At 54.5% G+C, this 21,084-nt stretch overlaps 7 protein-coding genes across 7 annotated transcripts; 3 read left to right on the forward strand and 4 right to left on the reverse strand.

Moving 5' to 3' along the window:
- Positions 1 to 101: 101 nt before the first annotated feature.
- V2A60_008097 (uncharacterized protein) lies at positions 102 to 1,502 on the forward strand (the record flags this gene model as incomplete). The annotated part of the gene is made up of 3 exons (XM_083259373.1): positions 102 to 245; positions 365 to 1,063; positions 1,128 to 1,502. The coding sequence occupies 3 exons, from the start codon at positions 102 to 104 to the stop codon at positions 1,500 to 1,502; spliced, it is 1,218 nt and encodes a 405-aa protein (XP_083115499.1).
- A 343-nt stretch (positions 1,503 to 1,845) lies between these two features.
- V2A60_008098 (guanosine diphosphatase) lies at positions 1,846 to 3,723 on the reverse strand (the record flags this gene model as incomplete). Its single annotated transcript, XM_083259374.1, has 2 exons — positions 1,846 to 3,434; positions 3,489 to 3,723. The coding sequence occupies 2 exons, from the start codon at positions 3,721 to 3,723 to the stop codon at positions 1,846 to 1,848; spliced, it is 1,824 nt and encodes a 607-aa protein (XP_083115500.1).
- Positions 3,724 to 4,866: 1,143 nt separating this feature from the next.
- Positions 4,867 to 6,661, forward strand: V2A60_008099 (PUL domain-containing protein; the record flags this gene model as incomplete). Its single annotated transcript, XM_083259375.1, has 2 exons — positions 4,867 to 5,157; positions 5,213 to 6,661. 2 exons carry the CDS (start codon positions 4,867 to 4,869, stop codon positions 6,659 to 6,661), a joined length of 1,740 nt encoding a protein of 579 aa, XP_083115501.1.
- A 256-nt stretch (positions 6,662 to 6,917) lies between these two features.
- On the reverse strand, positions 6,918 to 11,061 carry V2A60_008100 (uncharacterized protein; the record flags this gene model as incomplete). Its single annotated transcript, XM_083259376.1, has 4 exons — positions 6,918 to 7,090; positions 7,170 to 7,637; positions 8,574 to 9,935; positions 10,137 to 11,061. The coding sequence occupies 4 exons, from the start codon at positions 11,059 to 11,061 to the stop codon at positions 6,918 to 6,920; spliced, it is 2,928 nt and encodes a 975-aa protein (XP_083115502.1).
- A 1,658-nt stretch (positions 11,062 to 12,719) lies between these two features.
- Positions 12,720 to 13,131, reverse strand: V2A60_008101 (uncharacterized protein; the record flags this gene model as incomplete). The annotated part of the gene is made up of 2 exons (XM_083259377.1): positions 12,720 to 12,931; positions 13,002 to 13,131. 2 exons carry the CDS (start codon positions 13,129 to 13,131, stop codon positions 12,720 to 12,722), a joined length of 342 nt encoding a protein of 113 aa, XP_083115503.1.
- Positions 13,132 to 13,632: 501 nt separating this feature from the next.
- Positions 13,633 to 14,781, forward strand: V2A60_008102 (CobW/HypB/UreG, nucleotide-binding domain-containing protein; the record flags this gene model as incomplete). Its single annotated transcript, XM_083259378.1, has 1 exon — positions 13,633 to 14,781. The coding sequence occupies one exon, from the start codon at positions 13,633 to 13,635 to the stop codon at positions 14,779 to 14,781; it is 1,149 nt and encodes a 382-aa protein (XP_083115504.1).
- A 477-nt stretch (positions 14,782 to 15,258) lies between these two features.
- Positions 15,259 to 19,426, reverse strand: V2A60_008103 (amino acid permease-domain-containing protein; the record flags this gene model as incomplete). Its single annotated transcript, XM_083259379.1, has 4 exons — positions 15,259 to 18,069; positions 18,118 to 18,565; positions 18,615 to 19,152; positions 19,246 to 19,426. 4 exons carry the CDS (start codon positions 19,424 to 19,426, stop codon positions 15,259 to 15,261), a joined length of 3,978 nt encoding a protein of 1,325 aa, XP_083115505.1.
- Positions 19,427 to 21,084: the final 1,658 nt, after the last annotated feature.

Below are 21,084 nucleotides of genomic sequence, written 5' to 3' on the forward strand. Positions count from 1 at the left end.
CTCCAAGCTTCAGGCTTGTTGGCTTGGCTCCCTGTAGCTTCATCTCGTGGCATCCCCATCTCTATGGACTCGTCCCAGGCGTCTCCCACGCTGCGCTGGCCATGGCAGACAATGGCCTCATTGACAAAGTTCATGACCTGAGCGACCTTGAGCTCGCTGTGCTGTTATGCCTCATCAGCCGCGAGCACTGTCTGATTAGCACGCCGGCCAGCGCCCTTGACGAATTGGTGCTGGAGCTTCAACTGGTACGATACCCATCGCTCGACCCCCAACAGCAATATCTACAACTACGTCCGAATAACACATCCATGCATTTCTTTACACGTGCAAAGGAAACGTCAGAAAACTGACATTGTCAAACCAGATTGCCACAAAAACATTCGGCCTCGAGTGGGCCGTCGTTGACTGCTCCCCGTCCACCACCCTCGAGGACTTTGCCTCGTCCCTGCTCTTGACCTCACCGCCGGCCCCCAACACCAGCAGCGGCCACCATGGCGGCGCCAACGCGACGGGATCCTACTTCTCCTCCTCTCGCAGCCACCACCACAGTCAGCAGCAGAAGCCCGGCACGACACAAACTCGGCGTACCGGCCTGAACGGCGCGACCACACCCGGCGGCAGCGCCGCCAACAGCAGCAGCAGCAGCAGCAGCCCGCAGATTGCCAACTTTGTCGTTGCCCGCAACCTCGACCGCGCGCCGCACGCCGTCCAGATCCAGGCGCTCGAGCTGCTGCGCACCCGCCGCATCTTCACCCGCACCACCGTGCAGGTCGCCCCCAAGCAGTTCGTCTTCGTCCCCGTGCTCGCGGCCCCGAGCGGCGGCTGCGCGCGCGTCACGCCGCACCTCAACGACTTCCTGTCCATCGCGCACTGGCACGACCCGGAGCACGGCTTCGTCAACGTCGAGGAGCAGCAGGGCGCCTCTGAGTATCCGGACAACGACGACGATGACAACGAGGACGGCGACGGCGACCAGGACGCTGACGCTGCGTCGACGGGAAGCATTGTCAAGAGAGTGCGTGCGGAGCGCCACCCGACGGCACCCGCACTGATCTCCAAAGACGTAAGATGAGACTCCTCCCCCCCAACATGACTTCCAAGTTGCTGACGAGAAGGACTGTTGGCAGGACATTGTCTGCCTCCGTGAAAAGGGCCAAAAGGTGCGGGTCGACATTGACGTCGTCCGGTACCAGATGAACGTCGTCTCGTTCCTGCGCATGCACCGCGCCGTCGACCAGGGCATCACGCCCGCCGCCACCAAGCACTTTGGCCAGCTCATGCGCAACCTCGCGCCGCTGCACCGCCTCGACTTTGTCACCCCGGCCCTCGTCGGCCTCGCCGCCCGCAAGGTCTACCTGCACCGCATCCGCATCACGGACCCCCGCAGGGAGAGGAGCATGCAGTGGGGGAGCAGGCTCGAGGCCGTCGAGGCTCTGCTCCAGCATGTCGGCCCCGAGGAGGTGCTCGACGACGTCATGACCATGGTGACGGCGCCTGTATAAATCACAAAAAACGCACAAGCATCAATAAATACGAGACATGATGTGTGCAGCCGCGTTATTTATGGGCTGCAAGGTTGTGATTATTAGGTCTACCGTAGTGTAGCAGCAAATGCGAATGCAATTCCACCCCCATTATTTCCCTGGAGCCATTCCCTGTGGCCACCGATACTCCCCCCACTCCCTCCATCCGAGTTGTCGTAGCGGCGTCATATGTCTGTTCTCTTCCATCCTACTTTTCTCTCAACTCTGCCTATTTTCCCCAGCTTCAAACAAACGCCGAGTGATGTAGCCCTTGCGAAATCAATAACAAAAAAACTCCCCGTACAGGTTAGTTGTATCAAGTTTATGCAATCTTCTTGACCTGGCACTTCCAGCCCGAGTTGGCCTCGAGCAGGGGCAGGCTGGCGCCCAGGCACCAGCCGAGCTCGTTGCCGCCAATCTTCTTGGCAATTTTGACCTCGCGGTCGATGGGCATGTCGTAGCCGGTGTGGAGCAGAGCCAGCATGAAGTTGAGGTCCAGGCAGTACTCAGGGCGATCGTTGAGCTCCTCCATGGCCGTGGGGATACTCTCGAACGCGCTCCAGCCCTTCTTGCCCTGGCAGACGGCATGCGTCAAGTCGTGCATCTCGCGGAGCGTAAACTTTTCGGGCATGCCCAGGGGTTGCATGCGGTCGTAGAAGAAGGAGAAGATGAGAATATCCTGCTTGGCAAACGTCTTGGCCAGTGCCGGCTGGTGCACGCCGTTGAACGAGCAAGGTCCCATTTTGCAGGCGGCGTCCTTGTTCAGCAGCTTTTCGGCGAGGCTGCGGCACTGCGCCGACGAGGGCTCGCTAGGGCCCTTGAAGGTGACCTCGTGCTTCTTGTCTTCACCAAGCGTCACATTAACCTGGCGCTCGAAACCGGGGAGGATGCAGGGGTGGGTGATGGTCTCGGACAGCCAGGACTTGTCGGAACCCTTGCTCTTGACGAGCTCATCGATCAGGCCCTGGTGGATACGCTCGCGCGCCGCCATGAGACCGAATTTCAGGTGCGAGTGCTGGTACAAATCAAACTTGTGGCCGCCATAGTTGAGCTCGTACTTGTGCTCGCCTTCGGCAAGTTTCTCGGGAGCCGCGCCACCAACGCTCTTGTAGAGGGGCTCAAAGACAATCTGGGTAGAGCCGCCACCGAGATCGAAAATGGCCGCAGTCTCACCCTTCTCCTCAGTGCCAATCTTGCCTAGGAGATAGTTGGTGGTGATCCAAGCGTACACGCCCTCGTCGGAACCGTCCATGAGCGCAACACCATTCTTCTCGGCAGAAACGACGGGGAAGGGATAGTCAGTCTCGAGGTGAGTGCGGACCTGCTTCAGGATCGCGTCGGCCTTTTCGGCGCCAATGAGGCGGAGACCGGCGGTAGCCTTGACAGCGACGGGGGTGCAGCCCTTGAGCTTCTCAGGTACATTCTCCATGGCAACCTTCATGAGGGGGTCCAGGCTCTTGGCAGCGGCGACAGGATCGTCCTTATACGCACTGAGGCCGCCAACGCCCTTCTCGGTCATCTTAAATTCCTCGTTCTCTAGCTCAGGCATGGAACCGCAGTTGTTGAACTTGTATACGTGGATGCGGGAACCGGTGCTGCCAGCATCAATCATGAGGACATACTGCACGATGGGCTTGTCCTTGTACGCCTTGGTGCACTTCTTGGTCGAGTAGGCGGGGTCGCTGGAGTCGTGAGTATCGGCGCTGTCACTGCCAGTAGCGGGCGCCTTGATAGCATCGCCGCCCAAGGCAGGGTCGGACCCAACAGCGGGCTTGGAGGATTCCTTGGAGGGTTCCTTGGTCGAGTCTTGGGCCGGGGTGTTGACGACGGGCTTCTCGACTGGCCTCTCCGCCGGGGGTGTATTAACGCCCGTGGTAAGACCGACGGGTTCGGGATTGGGACTTTTTGTGACTGTTTCGTCTGGTCAGTGTTGCTAAATGATGCTCGTCGAGGGGCGAAACGGACCCGAAGGCTGCACCGGGACACCAGAGGGCGACAGCCAGTAGAACAGGCAGATGATGGCAAAGACAATGGCGGTCGTCTTGAAGTACCGCGTCTTTTGCGACTGAGATGCCCACGATTCCTTCATGTTGGCGAAGAATCCTTGCTTTCTAAACTTGGGCTGGTAGCGACCGGGCTTCTCGTGGGGGTCGTGGGAACGTTGGGATGTGGGCTCTGGTGGTGTCAAGATGCCCGGCATCAGGCTTTTGGCACCTCGACTCCTGCGACGAGAAGTTATCTTGTTCAACGAGGCGCGCGCTCACACAAGCGAGGCGCAAACAGGGCAAACAAGAAGGGGGTTAGAAGAAGAAAGCAACACGAGCGAGTAAGGAGCGTATGAAGTAGGAACAGAGAAGTACGGGAGTACAAGTCACGACGTGGGAACGAGGACGATGGAATTTGGCCCGTTGCAATTAGGAAGCCAAAAGTATCTGCACAGTGCGTAAGCTTATTCTGCGCCAGAACGGTCCGGGATTTTCGGCGCAAATGTACCGTGTGCATCAAAATTTGTACACACTGGCTACTAGAAACTCCCCGAACAGAAAAATTCAGGGGAAGATCCGCCCTCGATAAGGGGGGGCAGCCCCCGTCGCTATCGTTGTGGGTCAAAGGCGCACCTCGACGTTGTCACCGTTTTGTGCATGTCACTCAGTGTTCGAGATTGATTCAAGAAATGTTGGCGTTTATGAATATATTTTTATAATAGATAAAACCGGATTAAACTGAAGCAATCAAAGCAACAACGAATAAAGAAGGAAGAAGATAACTCCATTCGGATGATTGCGTTGTTCATTCCTTTTACTTACGTCAAGCCACCCACCTCTCATCATCGTATGCGAGCTCATCTGGCGAAAGTCAGATTGCTTCAGCTCTTGAATAATGAAGTTGGATTAGTTATCCACTTCAGGGAAAAAAAGCTATCGGGAAAAAAATGTCCTCTCAAACACCAGTCACATCCCTCGGTGTCATGCATGATAATGGCCCCCGTCTACGTATAAGTTGCTTGCCTGCTTGCGCCACATGCGGCGCGGGCACTCGCCACTCCTCCAACCGTCAACGCTATCTGCATCCAACGGAGAATGTGACGACAAAGCTTCCCGAGCCAACGCAGTCCGCCTGCTGCCTTGGCCGAAAAAAAAAAGACGCTATATTAGCAGTAGAACGCCCTGGTATTTGCCCATTCTGCAGCCGGCGTCGCAACTTGGGCCTCGTCTTTGCTACTCATTCCTCCCGTTCTCGAAAAGCCACAACCAATTTCTACCAGCGCCAACCTCCCCGCATTGGCTACCGCACTGGCTACAGCATTGGCTACAGCATTAGCTAGGGCTACCACACAAGACACATGGACGGCCCGGTTGGCATGGATGTCCACCTGCTGGTGTATGACTTGTCTAGAGGCTTGGCAAAGGACTTATCCCTCGGCATCCTGGGGTTCCAGCTTGATGCCGTTTACCACACGTCAATAGAGCTGCGCGGGGTCGAGTTTGTCTACGATGGCGGCATCCTGGAAATCGTCCCGGGCTCATCCCACCTCGGCCGGCCAATGCAGCGGCTGCGACTGGGGACGACGTTGCTCCCTATGGATGTGATACGTGATTATATTAGTTCTGTAAAGTCAATCTTTACTCGAGAGGTAAAAGGCTGTCTTGAGGAAGCAAAGTACGTGTGATGTTAATCTCTTCTTCCAGGCATACGATCTATTCACCCACAACTGTAACAACTTCACAGACTCATTTTCCAATTTCCTCCTTGGCAAAGGCATCCCGGAACACATCACCAGCATGCCGCAGGCTGTGCTGGACTCGCCCATGGGCCGCACGATGCTGCCCTGGCTTACACAGGGCATGAACGCCCGGCAAAATGGCATCCTCGGCTTGGGCGAGGCGGCAGCGAGCGCGGCAAAGCCCAAGCGCCTCAACCAAGTCCACAACGCCATCCGGATCGAGGACTACCATCGGCTGCTGGCTCAGTCCTCAAAGGCAGCCTCGGTCGTCTTCTTCACCTCGCCCACCTGCCCGCCCTGCAAGGCGCTGTACCCCTTCTACGACCAGCTGGCCGAGCACTACGGCCACAATATTGCCTTTATCAAGGTTGACGTCTCCCTGGCGCACGAGATCGCCGCCAAGTACACCATCACCGCCACGCCCACCTTTGTCAGCTTCTTCCGCGGCGAGCAGTTCCAGCGCTGGACCGGCGCCGACCAGCACGCCCTCCAGAGCCACGCGCAGCTGCTCATGCAGATGGGCGCCCAGCTGCACGCCCACGACAGACTGCAGCTCCCCAACTTTTCCCTCAACGCACCGCCCGTCCTGTACCGCAAGACGCCGCCCCTCGACAAGCTGCACGTCAAGATGGGCGAGTTCAGCCTCAAGCCGGACATTCAGGCCGTCACGAGCTTCCTCGAGCTCCGCGACAAGAAGCAGCCCGCCGACCTGCGCATGCCGGGCCTTTTGACGCTGGGACAGTGCGTCCGCGGCGCCCTCGACAAGCTCGCGCCCGACGTAGTCTTCACCGCCATCGACCTGTTCCGCGCGGCGCTGACGGACCCGCGCGTGAGCGCCTACTACGCCGAGGAGCGCGACTTCCAGACCATCGATGCCATCGTCAGGTACGTCAACAACAAGGGCGCGGCCTGCCCGTACTCGATGCGTCTCGTGACGCTCCACACGCTGTGCAACATGTTCTCCACGCCGCTGTTCCCCGGCGTCGTGCTCGGCGACGCCGCCGTGCGGAAGCAGGTCGCGGCGCTCGTCTCGTCGAGCTTCCTCGACGACGACCACACCAACACGCGCGTGGCGGCCTCGTCGCTGCTGTTCAACCTCGCGCTCGCGAACCGCCGGCGGCGCAAGGACGGGGACGACGACGCGCGCTTCTCCCCCGACGAGGAGGTGGAGCTCGCGGCCTCGCTGGTCGAGGCCGTCGCGCAGGAGGGCGAGTCGGCCGAGGCCCTGCACGGCATGCTCCTGTCGCTGGGCCACCTCGTCTTCGGCACGGACCTCGACGGCGAGCTCGCGGACCTGCTCCGGGCGCTGGACGCCAAGGATACGATCCTGGCCAAGCAGAAGGCCTTCCCCAACGAGAAGCTGGTCAAGGAGGTCGGCGAGGAGCTGTTGGGCAAAGGGCTACATAAATCGTAGCGCCGTGTGATGCATCTAGATCTCCCAGTCAAATAGACGAGTGTCAATGTACTTTGCCTTCAGAATTCATAGCTAATATACACGTCATGTAATGAAGCCGATGCACACATGCCACCACAGGGAGGGGATACGAGTAACTGCATCTTTATTGAAGAGAATCGACTATCAAATCTGCTGTGTTCCAAGAGTAGCTCTCAAGGAATATCTTTGCCATTCTGGTAGGTAAGTGAAAGTCCCGTCTCACCAAATACAAAAATCACATAGCTGGAAGCAACCGCACCATTTCCACTTCACAGTCCCGTGCGACAAAATCATAATTCCGAACAAGGGATTCACGCACATTCGCAGCAGCCGGAAACAGGGCCGTCTCGTCAGCGCCATCGCGCGCGTGGATGCCGGCGCCGAGACGTTTGTCATCCACAGTATCGGCTGCGGTATGAAGCGTGGTTCGTCCTCGTCTACGTTTCGGGCCACCCTACGCCATGTTCAAGCAGGAAATCGATCATACTTCTATCTTCGCGCTCGCGGGCGGCCGCCAGTGGCGTTTTGCCGTGCGCGCACTGCGCTTCGATGTCGGCACCTCGGCTGAGCAATAACTTGGCGACGCCGTGATTCGATGCGTCGACAGCACACCATAGCGCTGTTTTGCACCCGTTGTCCTTGCAAAAGTTTACTTGGGCATTGTGAGCCAAGAGCCGTGTCACGACCTCTTCCTGCCCGTTCTGAGCTGCATACATCAACGGCGTGTATCCAGCCCCATCCGTCCACGCAGTGTCGGCGCCTGCTTCGAGAAGCGACCGTATCATCCCGGTCCGGTTCATTTTGGCGGCCAATGGTAGTAGTCGATTGGGATCTCTGTCCCCCAAATCGGCGTTGCGACGCATCAAAATCATACCACCTAAGTGCTTCTGAAACGACTTGGTGTTCCCTTCAACATCAACACCATGCGTAAGGAGTATACGAGGGATTTCGGGATCTACATGGTATTGGATTGCATGTTGTAGCAGTTTTGTTCCCTCTCCTTCTGCGCTGTACCCAGCAGCGAAAGCGAATTTCAATGCCGACTGGTCTCCAGCTTTCACCACATTGCACAGCATTTTACCTAATGGCAGTATTGGGGCCTCCCTTCCATTGCCACTTCCTTTGATTTTTTTGAATTTTTCGCACACATCTTGAAGCTGAGGGTTGCCTGGCTTGCTGTCTGCATAGGCTTTCATGAGCACCACACGTGCCTCATGACTACCAGTAAGCACTGCTGCCAACAGAGGTATACTGTATCGCTCTTCCCCTTGCACAAAACAATCTGCTTTATTCGGAAGGAGTTTTATGAGATTCGCGGCGTTTCTCTCAGATAGAATATAAATGAGCCGGGCGCTTGGTTCGTGTCGCCGGTTCTGGTGCTGCTGGAGAAAGTTGTGTTGCTTGATCCAATTGGCCCGAGGAAACTCTTGGAGAAAGAGCCCTTGATCGATCCCAAATTTTTCTGCCATGTCTGCGTGGTATAATACGTTATTAACCGCATATTGAAGCAGGACTAGCTCCTTTGTTGCTTTTTCACGAGCAGATACCACGTCAGGATCTTTCGCATCTCCCTCCACGATAAGGCGATCGATCAACGGGGCGTGTTCTTGTATGTACGCTTCGCAGTACCGTTTGAGCGTGTCATGAGATAGTCCTTCGAGATTTGTTCTGAGCTCCGGTCGAATTGTTCCAAGGCCACCCTCCTTCAATAGAAACTCTCTAACAGAATGGTGAATAAACTGCACGGAAGGGTTCTTTTTGGATCTGGATAATTCAATAAGCCCTTTGGAGCAGGCTAAAACGTAGCCCCGAGTAGCGTCAAGGTCTTCATCCATATTTTCCATGCTTTTGTTTCTCACAGGCATGCTCTTCGTGACTGTATCATGCATACCTGTGCCCTGCATATGCGTGTTTGTGCCATTTATGCCTGTGCCATTGATGCCTGGGCCGGGCATATTCGTGAATGTGCCATATATGCCTGTGCCCTGCATATGCGTGTCTGTGCCGTACATGTCTGTGTCGACCGATTGTGTATAGTTCATGTGGCTGCCTTGCACGTTTCCATTCTGTATGTCTTCCATCTCTGTGTCTTCCGTGTCGGTATGAGCCATGAATTCGTCTTCCTCGTCTCCGTCTTCCATTTGGAGTTGGGCCGTCAGTGTCGGGCGCTCGCGGTCAGCACCAAAGCGAATAGCTGCTTCCAACTGCCGAGCATCCAAAGGCTGTTGTCTGGCAACCAAAACCCACTGGAGGCAGAGAATCAATTTTTCCTGATCGATGCTATCGCGCTCCACTATTCTCTCGAAGTAGTCTATTAGTTCAGTAGGCATACTTTGCAGCTTGGCTTCAACTTTGTTCAAGTCCCACGCAAGACGCTGAGCCTGAATTTCCCTCACCACTAGCACAGCCCATAAAAACACGCCCCTTGCCTTCTGGATGAGCTTTTCGCGGATCTTCCTGGCGTGTTGGCTTGGTCCGAGACACCTGAGCCTGGACTTGACCCAGGTTTTCATGTCCTCACGGTGTCCTGCTTCTGAGATGAGGTCGATCTCAATGCAATTTTCACAACTTGCAGGGGGGTAAGGTCTGCTTGCGAGCAAGAAACGTATTATGATACCCTTTTCTTTGCCTTTTTTGTTGATTTGACTGAAGAAATCGACCATATCCTGAACTTCCATCGAACCACATTCGTCCAGTGCGTCAATGAAGAGCGACACAAAAGACTGTTCCAGACTTAGTAAAGCTAGTTCAAGAAAAAACTGCAAAGAACCTTCATCCCATTGTGGCTCTTTCCCGTATGATACCTCCAGGCAGCGCGATTTGAAGACCTTGTCGACTGATGGGAGATGTTTAGCTAGAAGTTGTACCAATAGCGATCGATACAGTGCTTCTATGGACTTTTGCGAATCGGTGCCTCGCCCATAGAAGAAAAAGTGGATGATTATATGTTTCGTGTTCTCGTGTGTTATCTTCTGCCGTTTATTGCCCTCTCGTTCTTCTCTCCTCGGACCAGCATTCTGCAACGCAACCTTCATGAGTGTCGACTTTCCCGTGCCGGGTTTATCTTTGATCCATAGAAAGTCTTTAGCGGACTCGTCTTTGTCAAGCCATTTTAGATACTCTGGTGCTCCCAGCAGCCACTGGCATGTCCCCTGATCTTCAGATTTGACGTGACTTCCCCAAGCGAGCATGCTGTCATATCCCAAAGACGTATGAAGGGTTTTCCTCTCGCTGTCGCTGAGGCAACTCGTTACTGTATACGTTAGCAAGATGTTTTCACGTTTGAGGAACGTCTTTTTGACGTTGTACCTTTCCCGTTTGAGGAACGTCTTTCTGACATTGTATCTGATTCTGCCGCATGACCATCTCCCCGTGAATGATGAGATGCTGAAGATGATATTATTAGTCGATATGGAATTTGGAAGTAAATGAAACATCCATCAAAGTTACTAACTATAAGGACGAGATTCTGGCGTCGACATCAATGTAAGCTTGGCGAAAGCTGCAGCCTGTGCAGCGGCGTATAGCTGCCACTTATCGTTCTTGTATTTATCTCCGTAATCAGACACCCCTCGAATAACCCCCGCAGGTAATTCGGTCAAAACACCAGCCGCCTCCATTTCTACGCCGATAACCTTATACCGGACTTGTAGCTCGTGCCTCCCTCGCTCATCCTTAAGCAGCGTGTTTCCTGAGCCAAGAACACCTTTCCACACTCTGGTCCTTTCTTCAGGCGGTCGTGGCTCTCGATTTGCTATACACTCTTGACCTTCACTATTAACCACGTAAAAGTGATCCGTCTCTTGACCAGGGTCGGGGAATGTGATACCCCCATGCCGTCCATCTCGTACTGTTTTATACTGCTGCAAAAAATAGTCTGGGTTCTGCCTGGCCTTTCTTTCGGCCTTTGCGAGAGCCATTGAAGCAAGTTTGCTTGCCGGTTGTAATGCATGGCCGCCACGCAATAGCTGAAATCCGTCACTTGTCTGTTTGCCCAAATCGTACTGCACAATCGCCGATTCATTGCGGTCGGATAGGCCTACGAGAATATCGCCCAACCGGATATCACGAACTGGAAGTTCCGGAAATGCAGCTGCGATGCCAACAACGAGAGTTAATCGGATATTGGGGAAGGTTCTTCTCAATTCGTTGGCGAGACTGACAGCCGCGCTGGTACCATAACTCGCGGATGCGGGTATGGTCCCAATGACGACATTATGAGACTCGATCTCTCCTGCCTCGAAGATGTGCTCATCCCCTGGTCTATGGGGGAACTCGCCATGGTGAACTTTGTCCAACGCCGCCAGCGCAGCTTCGAGCTCGATCTGCAGCGGGGCGATCCAGGCGACGGTGTAGTCAAGAGGGTTGAGCTCCAACATTCTGCTCAGATTGATGTGCGAGCTAGGAGTGTGGATTGGATTATGCTCTTGCCGGGGGGTAGGCGGTCGTCTTGTACATCGAGTACCGGCAAGTGAAGGGAGATGAATGAAATCACAATGAAGAGCGGCAGGGGTGGAAGAAACGGCAGGTATAGAGAAATCAGTGCGAGGCAAAGAAACTGGCTTAGCGAAAGGGAAACCTCGCCGTCCCATATATGGGCACCGGTGCAGAGGGGAAATGGGAGTACGCCTTTGCAACCAGAGGCATGTGCACCGGGTTAAACGAGAGACGTCTCTGGGAAGGCGAGAGACATGTCACAAAGGAGGGTGTGATTTCAGCTCCGAGGGTCAATAAAGCTGCATACTCTCCATGCCAACGCTGGGCCGCCACGGTGATGTATAGTTGATCCCAAGCGTCTAGATGCAGACACGTCGGGCCTACCTGCAGCCTGCAACCTGTATTCTGCAGCCATCCTGCAACCTATAGTCTACAGCCTGCAACCTATAGCCTGCAGAGAGAGGGGGGGGGGGGGGGCTGTGCTACGGGAGGGGTTTTGGGGTGTGAAGCCATGCTCTGAAGATCTTGAGCTAAAAAAAGATTTATAGGATAAAGAACGCTATCCCCAGACATGGTGGAAGAAGAGCCAGAGGACGAGGTTGGAGGAAGGACTGGCATACAACAAGAGCAGTTACAAGACTAGGGCTGCAGGGTAGGAAGCTATTGTACTAGTAGTTACAGGATGGGTCCGGAGGCGGGAGGATGCAGCTGCACTGCTCTAATCCATCAACAGATCGAAACATGTGACAGCCCTGACATAAGTGACGAGATGTTATGCGGATGGTACTCGGGCGATATAAGGGTAACACAAACTTTTTCCTTTCCTTTTTTTTTTTTTCCGTTTTATCCCTTTTGGCGCGATCTAGCGCGATGTTGGTGTGTAACACAACAGAGCAATGTTGGTGGGAAGCGACCTCGATCCCAAAGCAGACTAGCGCAGAATACTGCCATCTCGCACCGCAAATCCGATTTTTTTTTCTTGGTATAAAATCTTCTTTGGTAGCCAACTTTACGTTGATCCCTTTCCTCTTTTTTTTTCTCTTCTCTTTATCAAAAAGCCAACTGAGCAGCCACGACCTTCACCCAGATCCTCCCACGGTGTCGCGTTGCCAGTTCCCCTCGGGGAACTCGCTCAGAAGAGAAGAAACCCTTGGATATAGGAAATTTCTCGCAAGATTGGTCTCGACTTCTGGTCGTTTCCGAATCCGTAGGCGAGATAATGCCAAGAAGGGGGGACATTTTTTTTCTTTTTTCCTTTCTTTCACACCGTGACACGTTTTTTTTTCTGCTTTTAAATCTACAGTAATTGTAGTGTAGATTTGCTCCTATATACTCTGCGTCGAGGAGCAGATCCTCGCGACTCTCATGATGCCACTGTAGCTCTACTCGGTGCGCGCGCATAGGATGTCTCGTTGAAGCGCGTCGCGTATCCGCGCAACGACGGCGCCAGCCAGGCTTGGTCAATGTCCATAAAAAGCACGGCAAAGCGATGCACAATTCGAGACTCGTCTTGACTTTTATTGTATACTTGTTGTTTGACGCGTCCTCTTTTCGATGCTGCCGATGGCTACACACACTGTACCCAAGTTTCCAGACACGGCTACTGTTTGTGTCCATCCAAGATCTTGCTCCCATCCTGCCGATGCTGCTCCCTCACAAACTCCTCGATATGCGTATCGTGCAACGGTCTCTCCGGCAGTTGCGAAGGGTCCGGCGGTGCAGGCGTCTCCTCTGCCTCTTCCGTCCTGGCCGCCGCCGGGTGACCCGTCAGCTTCTGCAGCGGACCGGCCGCGGCGGGAATGTATTCAGAGACTGGGCGCGCACATGCATCAGTACATCAACGCCCTTGGCATTCCGGCGATGAAAAAAACGCATGTCTTACCCTTTTCGACAGCCTTTTGAACTGTGCCCGGCTCTCGGTAGTCTTCCGTCTCGTGGCTTGCCGCCTCGTCGAGGTGCTTCTTGTACGGTCTGTCAGCCGGTGGCTGCATCTTGTCCGTTTGCTGCGCCATGATGAGAAGGATGATGGTCTGCTACAGCCACAGCGAGTAAGGAAAAAAAAAGTCAGAATGGCAGTAAATTGCTTGAAAGGATGGAATTGATGGAGTATTTTTTATTCTTCTCCAATCCTCGAAAGACCTGCAGCATGAAAGGTTGCGTGATGGCATGACGTCAAGAAACGGCCGATCCTGCCCCTCCATTCAGCCAAGCCATCACCAAACCGTTTTTCTTGGAGGGGCAAAAAGGCAAACCTGCGAAAGCCGCCACCGCGTACCTTTTCGTACCTTATCTCCAACTCTATACCGCCACCAACCTACCCATCAAGCGCTGTTATTTCGGGGCGTCCCTGCTTTTTCTTGTTTTCTCCGAACTCGGGCACTTTCTTTGCCCTCTTTCTTTCTCTCTGCCTGCCTTTCCCCCCGGCCAAGCAGTAGTCCCCTGTTGCGCAAATCAGCGGCTGCCCCGGGAAGGGTAAACGAAAAGAAGAAAAAAAAAAAAAAAAAATTTCAAAAATGGCGCCCATCCCCATCACCATCATCACCGGCTTTCTCGGCTCCGGCAAGACGACACTCATCCTCAACCTGATACCGCAGCTGCGGCGCAAGAACCCCTCGTACAAGCTCGCGCTGCTCAAAAACGAGTTTGGCGACCTCGCCGTCGACTCGCAGCTGGCCTCGAGCGCCGCCATCTCGGGCGTGCAGGAGCTGCTCAACGGCTGCATCTGCTGCAACCTCGTCGGCCAGCTCGGGCCGGCCCTCGCCGAGCTCGAGACGACCGTCGCCCCGGACCGCATCGTCGTCGAGACGAGCGGGTCCGCCTTCCCCGCCACGCTGGCCCTCGAGATCAACCGGCTCGCGCGCGACACGGGCCGGTACGCGCTCGACGGCGTCGTCAGCGTCATCGACGTCGAGAACTGGGCCGGCTACGAGGACACGAGCTACACGGCCCGCATCCAGGCGCGCTACACGGACCTCGTCGTCTTCAACAAGTGGGAGGCCGCCGGCGAGGACCGCTACGAGGAGTGCCTCGACCGCGTCGGCGACCTCGAGGTCGACGTCGCAAAGGTCCGCAGCGACAGGGGCTTCGTCGACATGGACCTCGTCTTTGGCATCGACGGCGGCCTCGCCCAGCAGCTCACCGACGGCGAGGCCAAGCAGCAGCAGCAGCAGCAGCAGCACAACGGCCACGCCAACGGCGACGCGCACGGCGCGCACGACCACCAGAGCGAGGTTGAGGTCCTCTCCCTCGAGCTCCAGGGCAGCAATGGCCGCGGCGCTGCACCAGCCACAACCACCACTACCATCTCCACCGAAAAACTACAGAAGCTGCTCGCCGCCGCGCCCAAAGACGAAGTCTACCGCATCAAGGCCGTCGCCACGCTGTCCGCGCCGCCGCGCAACTCGGACGCCGACGTGCCCCCGCCTGGGGAAAGCCCGGCCGGCCGCTACATCCTCAACTGGGCGTTTGGACGCTGGACGTTCACGCCGGTGGTCGCAGCGTCCGCCGACGGCGAGCACGCGAGCAGCAGCGACGCCGCGCTGCGCATGACCATGATCCTGGCCCGCTGCGAGAGCGCCAAGTGGGAGAAGAAGATCAGGTCGGGCGGGCTGGTGGAGGCGGAGTCGGGCGACGGCGAGCTGGCCATCAAGAGAATACTATAGAAGCAGCAAATCTGTTGCAGACGGACACTTAAAATAGAAAAAACGCATAATGAGGCGGGGGCTGCTCATGTAGCATGGCATGGGGACACGGAGGTGTGGGATGCATTTAGAGCACGCGGTTGGCATAGTACAATGATGAATGGGATTTTCAGAACCGACATGACGTATATATTTATAGACTAGAACCTATCAGACGACACGAACATACAGTCTTCAACACCAAAGAGAGAGAGAAAAGGATGCAGATGAGAAGCAGAAAAAAAGAGGAACAAATATCCATTTCGATATGACATCGCTCGCTATGCAATTTATGTAGATGTGATGCGCGCTCTGGAACCCTGGGAAAATCCTTTCACAATAGCAACAAGGGAAGAGAAAGCTCGACTGTTTCCTTGCAAGAGAGTTGAAAACAACGCTACGATGGCCAAGTGATTAACAGGGGAGGAAAAAGACAAAAACAGAGAAGAAATGAGTCGACTACAGGCTCACAGTGACGGTCATGCTGTTGCTCAGAACCATGAGCGTAGGCGGCAGCTCGGTACATAAGACCTCCACGTCGGAGAGGTACCGCACCGTGGCGTCCTCGTCGGTGCTCGTGCCCTCGGCCGGGATCGGAAGCGTGCTCAGCAGGACGGCCGTGTCCCCAGAGTGCCGACGCATCAGCTCGTTGAGGATGAGGTGCTGCGCGCGGCTGGGCAGGTCGTTGAACGAGAGCGCCACGCTCTGCGTCGAGTACGGCGAGCCGCCCGTCTCGCCCGCCGCGCCGGCCTGGTACGCCGCGTCCTTGACCTCGGGGATGTCGTACACGACGTCGCCAAAGTAGGAGAACTGCGAGCCGTGGCGCGAGTGGTGGCGTGTTGAGGGGCCCGACGGCTGCTGATAGACGGGGCTCTGTGCGAAACTGATAGTTCTCGCACCACCAAGAGCGCCGCCGCCGCTGCCGCCGCCATCCACGGGCATGATCAGCTTCTTCTCCAGCATGGGCCGGCTGGAAAACTTGCTCATGGAAGACTGGCGCGAGTGCGCGGGCCGCTCGGAGCGAGCCACATCTCCGCCGGGAGCACCGGTCGTCGGCTGGGCAAAGGTGAGGCGCGAGTCCTCGCCTGTAGTGGTCGTCTCTGGAACTGGGCGGCTGGAAAATTTGACAGCCGAAGACTGGCGTGACATCCCGGGCCTAACAGGGGTGTTGTTGCCCGTCCTAGGGGTCTTTGCGCCCTGTCTGCTCGGACTAACCGGCCGTGAGCTTGCTTTCCCGGTTGGAAGATGACTAGGCACAAGTAGTGGATCGAGGGTCGGAAATCTGGCGAGTTGATCGCTTTCTTCCATTGGTTTGGGGCCGGTTTCGGGGGTGCCGGGGTCGCTTGCTCCTGTACGTGACACTTGAGGGAGTTTTGGTGCATTTGGGGGTAGATTCCAACTCGGTTCTGTTGGAAGTAGGGTCGAGGATGTAGCGATTGTACCATAGGACGGACTATCAGAGCTCGCAGCCTGGAACAAGGGTTGCGCAGCTACCTCACCGCGTGCCGAGGACTCCCCAGAGTTGTCTTTTCGATGCGAGCGTCCACGCCGTTTGAGTGTGCTCTCAAGCAGAGGTTCTTGCTCAGCCTGCTTGCGACCCTCAGCAAATGGATACGGAGTCGGTGGGTGAGGGTAGCCGTATGGCGCTTGTATCTCTACCTCCTTCTTCGCATCCTCATCTTCGCTGTCTGTTGAGAACTCCGAGTCTGATTCGTCAAAGACTTCATCCTTCAGGTGGTGCGTATGAATGCCCATGCTGACACCCATCTTGGACAGAGTAGCCAGATCAGGTTTTTTGGGAATCTCGCTCATCCCGGCCACAACACTAGCGCGGCGCTGGTCAAAGCCATTCCCTTCGTGTGGGTGGTACAAGCCGCGACGGCCCGATGTAGAATCGATAATATGGCTGATTTGAGTCATTTCCTGGCTTTCAGACATGTCTGCTCGGCCACGGTACGACTGTAGCTCATCCCACCAATCCTCGTCCTTCAATGCATCGCTGACGATGATCTGTGTGTCAAAATCTTCGGGACTGCCATTGATAATGTGTTCGTAGGTTTTCAAATTTCCAGATGCCAGCCAGAACACAGAGACAGTAGCATCGATCCGGAGCTTCTCTAACAAGGCTTTGACACGAGCCAGCTCTTCTTCCACTTCGCTCTCATACTCGACAAAAACCATGACCCTAACGGTGTATACATTTCTCCAAGTCTGCACAGAATGCAGGATATGTCCAAGCTGGAGTATGAGAGTGTACGTGTCAAAGTTTGAGGTAACAAGATTCTTGCCATCAGCTGTCACTTCTGCGGACATTTGAATCGGCCAGAGGTCAATATACTTTTTCGTGTTAGAGCCGTCGGAGCGCGGTGTCTCGAGCTTTTCGAACCCCTTTGCAACAGCGACGTTCAACTTATATTTGAGGGCCAAGTCTTCAAGCATGGTCATGTATTCCGTGACGTTCATCATTTGCTCAGTCCGGATAACATCTGTGGGCAAGACACCTTCCAAGAGCCTAGCTGAAGTATCGCCGCGCCGCCTCCTTAGTGGAACTTTGTCTTCGGAAGATCTCAATGGTCTGAGCATTTTCTTCGCTGGAGATTGAGGCAATTCTGGAATGGGAACATTGGGGTTCGTCTGTCTTAAATCATCCAGGTTGTAAAATCCAATGACGGCAATATTCGGGCGCATGCCACCCAAGCCGGCGGACAATATTAGGTTTCGCACACCCCAGTTTATAGTTGGCGACATGGTAAGTTGCACAAATGCCTTGATCCGGGAGAATTCCGATATGTAGTTGGTCCAAGCTTGCTGCTGAAGCCGTGCCTCGTGCACTCCGGCGTTGAAGTCGTCCGTAACGATGACGTGACCAAGGATATAAAGTGAGCCTTTTTTCAAAGAGTTGCAAAATTGAATGAGGCGAGCCTGGCGTCGTGGGTTGTTGACAAGTAGAATGATTTGTGGGCGCCAGAATTTGATATGCTCAGGCTTCAGGCGTAGCAAGTATTTCCGGACTTGATGGTAGATTAGGTTCTGAGACACATCGCCCCATCTCTTGGGAGGACACAGGTAGTGAATGACGAGGAATGTGGCAATCAAGACGCAGATGGCCATGGCGGCGTACGTCTCATCAATGAAGAACATTGCCGCAGCAGACAAGAGACTGCCTGTGAGTGCAGTCTGCCAGCTGAAAAATTTAAATCCAGGCCGAAAATTGGGAGCGGAACCTATCTTGAGCAGAAAGCACGCAAGGTTCATGACAAAAAAAGTCATCTGTTCTGTTAGTCGCTGGGTAGATTATAGCTTCTTCTCTACACGTACCTGGTAACCCATGGAGATCAGTGTCGCAATCTGGTTCAAGTCAGCCAGCAAAGCCACTTGGGCAATGCAATATGTCAAAAGCACGGCCAGAATAGGCTCGTCGGCCTTTTTCGTGCCCTTTCCGAAAATCGACAGTCCTGGTAAAAGTTTGTCTTTGGCGAGCGCCTGGAAGAGTTTGGCGGCACCAATGACTCCCATTGTCGCGGAGAAGAATGTCACAGCGCATTCACCAGCAAAAATAATTGGGCTGGACAAGCTGGTGGCGGAGAGGATATTCGCATTGGCCAAGAAGGAGGCGTGTGTGGTGGAGGCCGCCATGGACAGAATGACGACAAAGTACACGACAAAGGTCGCGAACATGGCCCAGAGCGTGCCTTTGGGAATAGTGGTACTGGGGTTCTTCAAGTCTCCAGACATGGAAGCACCCGCAAAGATACCAGAAGTGGCTCTGTGTTGTGTTAGCGGGATGAAAAATGAGTTGACACACATTCACTGACGGGAAAAGAATTCCAAACAAGTCCCGAAAAGTCCTGATGCCATGGTAGACGGCACTATTTGTCGGGGGAAGCATGTTGCTGCTCAGCGTCTGTAAGCTGAAACCCGTGAATTCGACTCCATTCTCCAGGTCTCGAAACGGTGACTTGAAGAGAGCGGACAAGGGGATACTGATTATAGACACGGTCATGATGACCAACAAAGCATTTGAGGCCTTGGAGAATACAGCAGCGCCCAGTAGGCAGAGACCAGTACAAAGTGCGAGAGCTACAGTCTGCAAGGCATAACTCGTCCAATATCCTTGGGGGAAAGTGTGGCCGACATAGAGACGTATACAGTCAATTAGACCGACACAATTCATGGCGGAATTGAGAGCCTGTGCGAGAAAGAAAAGGATCCCGATAGAGCCACCGAACTCGGGCCCAAGAGATCTGGATATCAAATAATAGGCGCCGCCACCTTTGACTTCTCCATTCGACGCAATGGCGGAAAGAGAAAGAGTGGTGAGTAAGTCAACACAGTAGGCAGTGAGCATTAGGCCTGCAAATATGGTCAGCGTGTCTCACCAAAGGCATTGTACATGTCGTCAATCGTGCATGGCGCTGCTACGGTGCGGGGGAGGGCGGGTCTCACCAAGAAACCCTAGGAAGCCGACCTGTCCCAGGATGAGACCAAAACGCAGGAACATGAGAATGCTGAGAATATTCAGAAAAACGGGGATAAAAACGCCCGAAGTCAGGCCCAGCTTGGCTGGCTTCCTGGCCTCTTCGGGTGGCGTGCCATCGCCGAGAGGATCTGGCGACTGCTGCGGCATCGTGCAGCAGGATGGGGCGATAGCAGGCAGAGAGCTATGGCGGTGGCGTAGGCATCGCAGGACTGCACGTCGTATTGGGGGGGAAAGAGACTGCGATTTAGATCGAAGGGCAGCGTGTATACGGACAAGGCATGGCAGACGGCAGGACAACTATATAAAGATAATGGATGATGGAGAAGAGGCGAGACGCGGTGCTTCCCGAGACCAGGAATTCCGTTTGATCCGCGATGCCCAAGGGTGAAGGGAGAGAAGGAAAGCTGCACGATGACCTCAGCGGATACAGTGCCAGCGTTTTGTATGGCGGATGCCAAGCCTGGAATGGAGATTCGGGGTGCCGTGGCGGCACTGTGGCGGCCATGCTTTACTACTAAGTAGTTAGCGGTGATGTGTGGCGGTGCGGGGGGTTACCAGGGGTCAGTACTTACTGAGTACCCCGCTGAGTGGAAAGCAGACTACGTACGCATTAATGTGTCAATACGAGAGTATGGCTCGGATCATGGACGATTCAAGTTTTGAATTAAAGATGCGAAAATGTGAAGACGGGAGAAAAAGGGCTTTGTGGCCGAACCTGCACTGTGGTTTACTACGGAGTACCGACCCGCCCCTTATAAGAGCAAGCACTGGATATTTGGAGTGCAAGGAACACAATCTAGAACATAAAGATAAAGATGAGAGGTAAAATCCTTTTGGCTTCTTTATCACTTTTATGTGGTGTTACTCTGTATTGACACAGCTCATGACTTTCAAGAGTAGTTGCCATGAGTAGCAAGCGACAAAGCCAAAGCCAAAATCCCCTTGACGTGGTGAGAACAATAAAAGACGGGGAGAAAACGAGAGCGAGACAAAGTCTATCTGTAAGATCAAGTCGAGAGATTCACTCCACATCCCGCCTTGGCAGTCAAGATGTTCATGAAATTATGGCCGTATATTCAGCTCTACGGGAGTTGTTTGGCGCTGTCAATCTGCTGCCAATCTGCTACCAATCTGCTGTCAATCTGCTGACAATCTGCTGCCAATCTTTGCCAGTCTACTGTCAATCTACTGCCAATCTGCTGCCCATCAAGTCGATCGGTAGGCGCCACCGGCGGCACAGCTGGGCTCTTATCAACTCCCGGCACGGTGCCCATGACTTTGTCGCCTCAACTCATGACGTGGAAACGTGCAAGAGAGGCAGGCCACCAGATGAGCTCTTAGTTTGGAGCTACTGCAACGGTCTCTAGTCACCGTTCACACCTAAACACTTGCAGAATTATAATTTAAGTCGTTAGATAGTATCTACTCCTTCCATTTCCACAGTCACTTTGATACTGCATTACTGTATCCGTACCTTGACCAGTGTTGGCCCAAAGCAAAGACATTGCGGGGGTTGCAGTGAGAAATGCGAGTCTTGTAGCGCCTGGGAGCCTCTCAACCCCACCATTTATCAGGCCTGTAACTAGCAGCTAGAGGCCGCTAGACTTGGTACAGGCAAGCCTTACCCGTACTAACGGAGTACAAACGCGCGCTGTGCAGCCTCGCCTCTTGCACTGTTATACCACTTTGCCGAGACTCCAGATAGGCGACAAAACTGCTGTGCTACATCTAGGCCTCTGCAAACGCCGTCATCCTGCACCGTGACTTTTCAGCTTTCTCTTTGCAGCAACACTGTTTACCTACCA

This window comes from Cordyceps javanica, chromosome 5, assembly GCF_051103115.1.
Source record: "Cordyceps javanica chromosome 5, complete sequence".
Classification (NCBI taxonomy): domain Eukaryota; kingdom Fungi; phylum Ascomycota; class Sordariomycetes; order Hypocreales; family Cordycipitaceae; genus Cordyceps; species Cordyceps javanica.